Consider the following 12293-nt stretch of genomic DNA (forward strand, 5'->3'; position numbering starts at 1 on the left):
AGCTTGCCCGGGGTTTTACCATCATCACAATAATCACGGAACTCGAAGGAGCCAACTACTGTTTTGTCACATTTTCTCTCTTTGGATGCTCGGGGCAGAATTTTCAAAAATCTGTGAAAATGGGACCCATGCTGCATACTAAGAAGCTATTAAAAGATAAGACAAATAGCATCCACACCATTTGTCTGCCTTAAAAGCTTAATGTTTATTATAATCTGACATGGTAATAATTCATGGGGATGCCATGATGCAGAGAAACTCAAGGCTTTACAACCATTGAAAGATTATTAAACTCAGTAAAAAGATAAAAGTAAATGAAAAATGATACAATAAAACTGAACTTTTCAGCCCCTTGACTGCCAGACCCTGCAATAAAAATATACCTAAATTTTATAAATCAACATAAATCTTTGGGGAAATAGACATGGATCACTCACTGAAACTATATAAGGAGGCTAGGCTGTATCTTATCCACAACGAATAAGAACAAGAAATGTGTCTTCAGATTTGGTACTTGAATATGAACTTTGGATACACAGGCTGTACTAGTTACTGTAAAATACAGTCTTGCTTATGTCAGTGTATTTTAAGGCAAATACTCCCTCTTTACAGTTAAGCAATAGTGCATTGAAGAAGATAAAAATAATAGCCACTATTTATGGAGTGTTTTGAGTCTTCACTTTTCATTTTCTTCTCATTTAATCCTAACAAAAACAGGTACTCCAGATGGTGTAATTTGTAAGCGGTAGAGCTGAAATTCAAATCAGATCTCTTCCAAACTAGAGCTCATAGTCTTGACTCCTAAGCTATCCTGCATCCAAAAGAATCAAAATATATACTGTGCGTCACATATAAAGAATCCAAGAAGTGATTATCAGTTACTAAAAGAACAAAAATGCTCATTCAGAAATGACACTACCAACTTCCATGACCAAAAGAGTGGAACCAGACACAAGAACACTTTTTATGTTTAATTCTTCTCCATGTCCCTTCAGAACTCCAGAGTTCCCTATTGCTGCCCCACTAGATCCAGTCCTTTGGAAACTCATGAGCTCCAAATTGTATTAAGAAATTTATAAAGTAATTAACAGTGATGTTTTAATCATTCACAGGACTCTCCATAGGATATGTAAAATTGTGATACATGTTGGAAAATCTTTCCTACAAATGACAACTACATAATGCATACTCTCACTATGACAGCTTCCAGCCTCATTGTGTGCTAAACCATAATAAAAACAAATCATATACTAACTTGTTAAAGAAGCCCAAGTTCCCCGAAGGCAAAAATGTGTTGGACACGTTTCTGCTCCACACCTAGAACCACTGTGAAATTTGATTTCAAAACTCACTAATAGCTCAGAGAAACAGACTCTATTTAAAACTCTGTTGTTTCTGTTCATGGTAACCAATCCTATTCCCTTCTCTGCCAGGCATCTCCAACTTCTCCTTCTTAACTTATCAAATAATAACAACCTGTTTATCTAGCATATACTGTGGGTCAAGCTCTGTGATACATACTCTGTATGCATTATATCATTTATTCCTTTATATAGTCCTATAAAGGAGATACTATTATATCATTCCCATTTTACAGATGAGGAAAAATAGGCAACTGCCTCAAGTTACACTGCTAGAAAGTGACAAAAATTGGATTTCAACCCAGGTCTGTCTCACTACAGGGTCTTTGCTCTTAACTGCTAACCTGTGAAAGCCAGACGGGACCCCTGAAATTATCTGTTCTCAAATCTTCATTTTATAGATGAGGATGCTTTAACCCAGAGGGCTTAACTGACATGTTCAAGGTTACACTTTGATTATTGGTAGAGTCAGGGCTAAAACCCAGGGCTTGCTTTTCTATGCTCCTTCTACTACCTCCTATAGCCTTTTTCTAAAGTTTGAAAAAAGAAATACATTCTTTCTACACAAACATTCCTATAAAGTATCAATCTGATTTACTATACAATGCTCAGGAGACCCTCTCTGATTTCTTTGAAGCCTCCAAAAGCTGCCAACTCTTACAGCTATGGCTGATTTAGGATGATGAACATTTTTAAACTAAAATAACAATATAATCCATAATCTGCTAAGAGGTCTATTAATGCGTCAATGATATTTTCCCCTTACATTTTAAATATGATTGATGATCTTTTTTTTTTTTAATTAATTTATTTATTTTTGGCTGCACTGGGTCTCTGTTGCTGTGCACGGGCTTTCTCTAGTTGCTGCGAGCGGGGGCGACTCTTCATTGCGTGCGTGGGCTTCTCATTGCAGTGGCTTCTCTTGTTGCGGAGCATGGGCTCTAGGCAGGGGGGGCTTCAGTAGTTGTGGCATATGGGCTCAGTAATTGTGGCTCACAGGCTCTAGAGCGTGGGCTCAGTAATTGTGACACACGGGCTTAGTTGCTCCGTGGCATGTGGGATCTTCCCAGACCAGGGCTCGAACCCGTGTCCCCTGCAATGGCAGGCAGATTCTTAACCACTGCGCCACCAGAGAAGTCCCTGATGATCATTCTTTAATACACTCAAACTTGGTTACATATTGTAATCACCTAGGATTGATTTTAAAATGCCCAATTCCCAGGCTGTATCTCAGATTAATTAAATTGGGATCTCTAAGGGGGGGGCACCGAGGTATCACCATTTTTTAAAATTCCCAGGTGCTTCCAATATGCAACCACGTTTGAGAACCAGGGTTATAATAACAATTGAAATTTTAAAATAATGTTTTGGGAGATCATAGATCAAAAAAGCTAAACTAACACAATCTCTAACATTGTTATCAACTATATTAATCTGCCTTCCTCAAAAAATGAGTAGAGAAAAATCTAAGAAATTTCAAAAAACAAGAAACTCTCATCACAGAACATCAGCCTCAGTTACTTAAATTCCTTGTGGCTGATGCTTCAGAGAAACACGCAGAAATCCTTAAACACACTCATTAAAAGAGTAACCTGAGCTACCAGCCAAAATAAGCTGATAATCACAGACACACATTCATTGTTGTTTCCATACACACATGAGGAAGCACCAATCAGGAATGTAAAGAACCACACTCATAAATCAACTGATTACAGTCCTTTTTCCAAGCTAATTCCAAGAGGTTTCTTCCTTGATCTAAGTCATTAGTAAATGAAAACTGTTTGCATTTCACAAGCATGTTTAAACATCACAGGTTTTGTATTCCATAATAGAAGAAAATGTGATTGACTACTCATGGGGTCACATGACTAATCAAGAGAGGATTTTTATCACTGTGAATAAGAAAATAATAGAATTAACATAAAATTAATGAACTTAATTGTTCTTTCTAGTTATAAAAACTTAGTTATAATAAATATTTGTATTTCTTACTTTTATCAGAGCATAATTAACCCATTCTTTTTTACCTTCCTCAGTTTTCTATTCCTCCATGGAAAATTATGCTTTGACCCCGATCTTACCTATTTTTAGTCCCAACTACACAGTAAACTGGCAAAGCTTAATATTTTCAGTATTTCCTTTATTAGAATTTGATTGAAATAAGAAATACACATCAAAATATTTATTTTTGTAACAATTATATTTGCACTCAAAGCAATTTGACAAGATTTTTCTTAATACTTCAAGAATAACTATCCTGACCCAGGCATAATTCAGAAAAAAACATGTCTACTTACTGGTATCATCCAGTTAGCCAGGTCACCATATTTGGAAACCTGCATGGCTCCTAGCATTGTGAGATTGACATGTCCCCTGAGAAAGATAAAGAAGAAATATAAAGCAAACTTCACAAGCTTTATGTCCCTTTTGCTTGAAATTGCCAGCAATGAAAATAAATAATTCTAACCTCCCCCCCACCAAAGTACATTTACTCTCCTCCATTCAACACCTGATTTCCAAATAGATTGGCTCAAGCTAATGTAGAAAAATAACCATTAAGAGTTCTTTTTAAAAAATGATAGCCTATACTGTCTTCAAAAACAGGTGTACACAGTGAGTTTGTTTCCTTCAGTGAGGGAGAATATGGCTCGATTTGAAAGCAAACACTAGCTAGAAAATGAAAACACAGTTTGTAGAAAATGTTAGGATCCTCAGAAAGAGCCTTACAAATGCTTACTTCAGTTTAGTTGGCACAGATATATATTCCATTTTGAGGGTTCCTTTGATAATAGCGGGCTGGAAGTTCCAACTGCCAACATTCAATGTGAATAATTTCACATCTTGGTGCAGCCAAACAAGCCCATGATCATTTTCTGGCTGGGAGAGGTGGCTATGTTTCAGAGTCTTGCTAACAGACTCAGGGGATGACTCAGCTCATTACACGTCGTGTGAAACATGAGGGGCTCCGATAGTACATACCCTCTAATCATCGCAAATGATTCATCGCTGGAGAAATAAGAGGCTCCTGGAAGAACAGTAACTGTTTCCTTGCCTACACAGACACACACACACAAACACACACACACGGGAGAAAAAGAGGAAAGAAAAGGCTATTAGATTTCTAAGAGTGGAAATCATGGTGGAGACAGAGGTCTATACCTTCTCTGTTTCCTACAGAACTAAGGGTCCCTTAAGCAAAATGCAGCAGCAACAGGGGTATGGGAGACACAGTGGGAACTGTTCACCTATGAAGAAGAGCATTTTGTCACTAACATTGTTCAGATTTGCCCTTGCATGGTGATAATAAAAAGCAGCCCAACTTTTAATTTTATTATTGTTTTGAAATTCTCTACAGACAATGCACCCCTCTACTACCTATTATTACATAACCATCCCCACCTCCCACCAGACTCAGTCCCTTCACAAGCCTCTGTTAAATGCTAATAGGAGTGACGAGGAAAGGAGTTCCTGGGATGCATCTGTCAAAACCCATGCTACTGTAAGTCACTGGGGCAAAGATACTGTGGAATAGACATGAAGAAATACAACTTGAAGGGAGTGACACAGGAGATGCTCCTCAGATATTTCTTAAAATTCAGTAAATAACCTAGAAAGAGAGGTCCCACCTAACTCCTTAACATCACTGAGACTGAATCTGTTCTTCAACCTCTCTCTCTCTCTGCTTCATTTTTCTTCCCTTGCCCCTATGTTTCTATTAAAACCAAAGAAGGTCCTCTTGGAAGGACCTCTCACAAAACTTACATCTCATAATAAAAGTCCAGAACTGGAAAAGTTCTTCAAGGTCATCCAGTCCCCACACAACCTATAATACCACCTGACTCAAACTTGAGCTGCTTTTTTCTTGTGACCTGTCTGTGCAGGAGCTTTAGGTGCCTAGGAGAAGCTTCTGGTCTCAGTAGAAAAGTGCTCACATGCCACTTAGCCAAAGGTAAGTCAACTGTCTGATAACACCTCATGCCATGGCCCCAGTGTGATAGGGCAGACAAAGAGAAGGGGAAGAAAAGTGATTCCAAGATTAGAACAGAGAGAAGCTCTTGGACACAACAGGACCAGACTGATCTGATCGTGCCCAGCTGTGCAACAACAGCTATAACCTCAAATTCTCAAGTCTTCCCTGAGAGCTAACTTCTCCACCAATACCCCGCTCCATTTGAGCTCAACTGTAAAGCAAGGGTAAGACTATTTATATCATGCTGAATTATTTATTGGCCAAAAAAGTTTGATTCTAAACAAAGGAAACATTTTCACATCTTTTAATGGACCACAAAGCTGAAAAGCTTTGGAAAATACTTTCTGGTGCAGTTAGTAGGGGCTGGCTTTTAGACAGCCCATACTATTTGGAGAATTAAATGAAATAGTGCATGTGAAGTCTGTAACTCTAGTACCTGGCATAGAGAAAGGACTCTGTAAACATTAACTTTTATTATTGTCATTGTTATTATTCCTCACTGCAAACCTACTTGTGGAAAAGGCAGTGCCATCACCCCTTTAGGGATAAATGCTACAGGGGCAAGCAATTCACTTTTATGGTGGGGTTATACACCAGCCCGTGAACTCCAGGTTTCAGGACAAGGGTAATACAACTAAACCTTATTCCTAACACAACTTTCACGTCCAGCAAATACAGTTCCTCGCCAATCCTGTGAGGTGGAGAGGCAAGGAAGAACTTGCAGGCTGAAAATGCAGAGAAACAGAAAAATCTCATTTATTTGTTCTCTATGTGATAAATCACAATGACTTCCAAAAGGCCATCTCAACCAGCTGGTAGTACATAGAAGGCATTATTTACCACTTTATAGGAAACTTTGAGATCAATGCAGAGAGCTTCAGCTCTCCCCATGTGATTTATGAAGGATGGCTTAATTAAAGAGCCCAGAAAATAATTCTTATGAAACAAAGTTATTGTCAGGCCCCTGATAACACATTCTGGCATCTTATAAATACATTCTTTGGAAGCAAAGTTAATTTTCATCATTTTTAATATCCAAAATCTAAACAAAAAAAGGTATCCTAAAGTTGAATCCATGCTTTTCAAATGCAAAGTCCAAATTTAGTCAAGAAGCGATTATAATCAATAATACAATCAATATCTTAAAGAAAAGGGTCTTTCTTATTTGTTTTTTCCTAATTGATTTCTGTCTCCTCCAAATTTGCTCTGCGTATGTCTATATCCTCTAATGATATTCAGGCAATAGAGTTAGTTATTCAGTTTCATAGTTTTGAGTCCTTTGGCTCATGATGTAACATGTCATTCACTCAGTATCAAGTAAATGTCTACTCTGTGCCTTGAACAATGTTACACACAAAATGCAGATGCCCTAAACGAATGGTTCTCAAACATTAACACCCATCAGAATCACATGGAGGGCTTATAAAAATGCAGACTGCTGAGTTCAACTCCCAAGAGTCTGAGAATTTCCATCGCTAACAAGTCCCCAGTGATGGGGATACTAATGCTGTGGCTCTGGGGACCACACTTTGAGAACCACTGCCCCGAGAAAAAGGAACATAATGCCCAGGAAGAGAGATGAATATACACAAATAATTACAAGGCAAAATGTGGTATGCTTATGAGACACTAGATGTGTTGTGGGTTCAAAGGAGGAGCACTTCTGAGCCACAGAAGGATCTGGAGAGGACAAATGAACTGGGATTTCAAGGATAGGTATAATGCACTTCAATAGGACACTACCAATAAAGAGATGGGGATAAAAAAGGAGGGGACACAACAAAACAAAAAATGAAAGGCACAGGAAGAGCAAAGTCATGGAGGAAGGAAAGCACGAGTCACAGAAAAGATCCAGCAGTTCAGTATGGGTGGACTCAGAAGGCCTTGTAGGGCGTAGAGAAAGATAAATTTGAAAAGGTCAGTCACAACCATTAGATAGATCTTGAATGCCATACTATTTGAACTTTAATGTTCAGGCCTGTGATTCTTCAGATGTGGCACACAGACCTCTAGAGCAGGCACTATTGATGCTGGGAGCTGGATAACTGTTCTGGTTATTGCAGGATATTTAACAGCATCCCTGGCCTCTACCCACTAAATGCCAGTAACACTGGCAATCAAAAATGTCTCCAGACATTGTCAAATGTCCCCAGGGGAGAGAAATCACCCCTCTTTCCCACTGAAAACCACTGCTCTAGAGGTACATGGCAGGAACCAGGGATATTCAAAAGCCATGAGATTAACACGGTGGTTCTTTCTAAGTAGTTTTAATCAAAAGGAAGTCATTTAAAACATTATTTTGATATTAAAATAAGAAAATAATATTAAGAAATAGGAAAGAATGCAAAACACACATTAATATGAAAGTGAACATGAGATTTATTAGAAATTTCACAATTCCATTGGGATACTGCAAATCTTCCTGGGACCTTGGAAATGTTCTAAGCACTGCCTTATGCACCTCTGTAAAACTCAGGTTATCAGTGGACATAGCTCAACATGCAGAGAAAAAGGCCAGGGGCCAGGAGCAGGAGACCATGTGTTAGTCCAGTCCCTAGCAACATGATCTTGAGAACATCACTTCACTTTTCTGGGCTTGAGTTTCCCAATCTGTACAACAAGTTTTCACTTGAGGTTCAAATGATTTAATATATTTGAAAAAAGTATGCTGTAAGCTATGTAGTGCTATACAAGTGGTCATTCATTGTTATATAACCATATGAAATTATCATTTAGAAAAAGGGATCCTTAGAAATAGCTGTATTATTATTTTAAAATTTTAATACACTGATTATGCCCAGAAACATAACTCTTTATATGCCTTCCAAGGGATTTCTATAGAAATCGTTTCAAATTAACACAAACAATGGGCTGATCTTCCTGGTAATTTCCAAACTTGGGGAATTGAGGAACCACCAATTTATATTCTGGATTCTCAAGTTCAAAGTATTTCCTCCCTAACTTAGTTCCAAAGTCAAAAGCATCATAAATTCCAAAGAGGACTTTGATGAAAGAGATAGGATATTATTAAACTATTCTGCAGCCTGGCTTCCCAAAAGCAATGAATTCTTGTTTTACAAAGTAGTTGAAGATAATACGTGGTATCTCAGAAGTTGACATCTAAAACTGGTGGCTCCATCAGGATCGAGCTAAGCTCAATGGAATCAGAAACGCCTACTGTCCAATATGTCATTGAAAAGATTAACTACTTTTCCAAAGAAAGTGGGTTTTATGAGCTCAAGCCTGATATTTGGAAAATGGAGTTATTCATTTTGCAAATAACTCACTAACATTAATTAATTAAACCAAGCAGCAAATATTTTCACAGATCAACGAGCTACTGCTAAAGGGTACAGTACAATTAAATTACAGCCTTGGTTAAATGTCATTGCTTTACCACAGTGGGCCTTTCAGAGTTGAGTCGTGTTAACTAATTCAACTATTCAACCAGAAGTTGTTTTACTTTCAAAAATCCTAAGCATCAAACATCAGTTCTACTTGGCAGCTGGCCTTTATGTTCAGCTCTTACTTCTTCTCTTCTGAAATTTACACACAGTTTTTGAACATGAAGTAACAATAATACTTTTGCGGGGGTAGAGTGAATAGGAGTAGAAGAATAGTAAAGAAAAGCATGCTAGAATATAAAAATTAGCTTCTTATGGACAGCCCCATTCTAAGGATAATCTTTAGCCCTAACACGGTGGCAGTGCTGCCTCACGCCTGGGCAAAAGGTCTGACCTGTTCTTCCTCCTCTAGGCTGCTGCTACATGTGACCCTACGTCCCAGTCAAATAAAAGGCTAATAGTAAAAGGCAAAGCATATGAATGCAGGAATAAAGGAGAAGACATAGAGTCCCCAGTACAAAGAAGCTCTGTATTTATTACTTACATCACTGGGTTGCACTGAGTGGCAGAGTACATCCTTAAGCACCCTTGAACCTTTGAAGGATGCTCTCCGAACTCTGATGTCGATCAGAGGACAGTAAGTATCAACCACAGCAAAAACCTCAGTGCACCAGATCTTGGTTTTGGCCCCTATGGATCCACTCCCCACCTTCTCATCATGAGAAAGCAGACCTATTTCAACCTGGGATTGGCCAATGGGAGGCACAAGCAGGAGACCCAGCAGGGAAGACCTCCATTCTCACCCTCACCCAGGTTTCTGCAAGATGGTCGTGTTCCTCTACAAAGACCCTGCTTCCTGTTAGGTGGCCCTCTCCCACAGCTGCCCCTTAAGGCCTAGGAGTGATAAGAACTCCCTGTGGTGCTTCAGCATCCTTTCTGGTTTCCCTTAATCTTGTCTGCACCCTTGTAAACTGTCCCTTCCTTTAATTCTCCTCGTTACCCCACCTGAGAGTGCTCTCAGGACGCTGACTGATTGACCCACCAAAGCTCCTACCATTATATGTAGCCCCTCCTGCAATTTCTCCTTTATCTTACTCTGTCCTAAATAGGGGAGACCTCTGACAGGCAACCCAGACCAAGAGGGCACTAGGAAGCTTCCCTCTCACTTCCTCCATGAAAAACACAGTGGCATACTCTCCAGGAAAAGACAAAGAATCAAGCCCAACTCTTTGCTATTACTTGGCAGAGAACTAAATTAATAGCAAAGGAAAAGGCTGGAAAAAACATGTAACGAGTGAGTTTACCTGCATTGATTAGATCTGCATCAACTTCATTTTCTAATGGGTAAGGACCCTGTCAAATAAAGCACATGTTCAATTAGGAAAAGAAGTTTCTCATTGAATCACACACTAAAACTGAAATATAAGTAACTTTGCTTAAAACCCTAGGAAATCATCAAAAGACTTGAGGTGAACCTTTTCAAAATAATCCCAGTGTTTTCGTGGCTCTGTTTTCCACATTGATTTGTCTTTTCTATGCTAAAAACTGTGCTTGGGTAAGTGAAAAATATTTTCTAAAAACTACCAAAGCCTGAAAGAAATGTTAAGCTGTTGGAAATACAGGTCAATAAAAAAGTAATTATTTAGTACCTACTATGCAGCCGATGTTATTCAGAAATCTTCCTGGTAGTATATCAATGAATACAAACTAAATGGCTGCCTTATTTGGCTAGAGGGGTCTGGAGAGGCACAGTTTCAGCTTTTTGGTATGTAGCACCTAAAGGCTCGGATTTGGAGTTCTAACCTTATCTCTCAGTCCGTCTAAGTTTTGATACCTTTATTTTCCTTTTGCCTGGTAATTCTCACTAAGTTTTTGGTTTTTAATTTTTTATGTATTCTTATAAACCATCTCTAATTACTTGGAGTGAGTAGTTTCATAACATAACATATATTAAACGAAAAGGGAGGAAATGGAAAAAGGGAAAAGAAAAGGTCTAAATTAGAGCCAAGAATGAGGAAATATTGGCTGTGAAATTTTAACATACTTTCAAAAAAAGGGACCAAAAATTTATTCTTTGAATAAATTGAAATAGCAACTAATGTTTTAGACCTCTGTAAATTTTTCTTTAAACAGTGACCATGGGTAATTCATATTGACTTATTTCCCTTGTCTTCAAAATGAGGGAATTGGTCACTCTAGATAATCTCTAAGGTACCTTAAAAATTTCAGTCTTTGACTGCAATATGAATCTGCTTTTATCCAGACTCACATCATTTTTGTGTTTCTGAAAGTGATCACAATTATTGCCTCAATCAGTATCAACTACACTCTCATGACCATTATTTATATTTTAAATACTGGATATACACTTTCCATATGTACAATTTGTACTGCATTAACAGTTAAGAGCTACTGAAAAACAATAAAAGATTAGGAATATTATAAATTGTCAGACTATAAGTAATCTCTGCCATAATTAATAATAAAAAATATTACCCAGGAAGTTGAAGTATTTCTTAATTTTATTATAATATTGAATAAAGAGTAGCCAAATTCTATGAGAATATTGAGCCCATCTGGAAGGTTAATCTTGAGGAAGGGAAAATTCTACCCTTTTGAACAACTTGGCCTCAAAACGAGTATTACATGAGGAGAACTTCTTGAATTAATCAACTGTCAAAAAATGTCCTGTCCTAAAGTAGAAATGTTACTCTTCAGTTTCTCATGCTGAGACTTACTGATTTTTATTTAATGCAGAATTGTTAATGACCTTCATTATCTTGTTCAATCACACAAAGGTTAAAAATAACTACCTAAACAGGATTGTGTGAGATCTCTGAAGCAGATGCAATAGGGGAGATGGAAGCTGATACAGGGACAAAGGAGGAGCAGTCGGAAAGCTCAGAGTCAGGAAACTACCATCTACTCCAAAAAATACAACATGACGTGCTCACAAGTACCACCATTTTATGGGAAAAGTTAAATATTTTATTATGAGGATAAAAAGAAAGAAAAACAAGATTGGGAACTTTAAGGTAACAACTCTCAGTTATAAGAAGATTTCACTATATAAAATATCTCATTCGCCATCAAGATTGAATAAATAAAACTTTAATTTCTATCTTACCAAACCCAGGACTCCATTTTCACTTTGCAGATGGACAGTCATACTGGGGCTGATAAAGTTGCTGGCCAGAAGCGGTATTCCTATGCCCAAATTAGCTGGAAAAAAAGATGTTAAGGTCCAGCATATAAAAGATAGAGAGATTATGTCATAAATCTTCTACATGAATAAGTCTGAACATAGGCCTTCTTTAAAGGCACTTACTCTGAATGTAATCACTGAATAGATTCTCCCACCACCCTCTAGGTATTATTTTGTAATTTTTTCAAAAAGAAAATCTCTTAATCACAGCTTTCCCCATAAAGATATCAAAGTAGTGGCTTCAGAAAACTAGCCAAGAGGTCATTTTTATTGTAAGACATAGTTAGCAAATTTGGACTGTATTATGATTTATTATGACTGATGACTGATATAACATGGCCTGACCTTTGTTTAAAAGCATTTTTCACTATTCAAAACTGCAACTGAAAATAAAGATGATTAAAATATTCTAA

The 12293-nt window shown here is 37.7% G+C and overlaps 1 protein-coding gene across 6 annotated transcripts in view; it reads right to left on the reverse strand.

Annotated features, from left to right (window-relative positions):
• Positions 1-12293, reverse strand: part of OXCT1 (3-oxoacid CoA-transferase 1) — a 157856-nt gene that overhangs the window by 79532 nt on the left and 66031 nt on the right. For all 6 annotated transcript variants that reach the window (XM_082382344.1, XM_082382345.1, XM_082382346.1 and 3 more), the window contains exons 10-13: positions 11803-11897; positions 9980-10028; positions 4341-4413; positions 3659-3734 (exon numbers count right to left, since the gene is read on the reverse strand). In XM_082382344.1, coding sequence (XP_082238470.1) covers positions 3659-3734; positions 4341-4413; positions 9980-10028; positions 11803-11897 — 293 coding nt within the window. The remainder of the gene's footprint in view (positions 1-3658; positions 3735-4340; positions 4414-9979; positions 10029-11802; positions 11898-12293) is intronic.

Source organism: Balaenoptera borealis, assembly GCF_965194805.1.
Source record: "Balaenoptera borealis genome assembly, chromosome: 2".
NCBI lineage: Eukaryota > Metazoa > Chordata > Mammalia > Artiodactyla > Balaenopteridae > Balaenoptera > Balaenoptera borealis.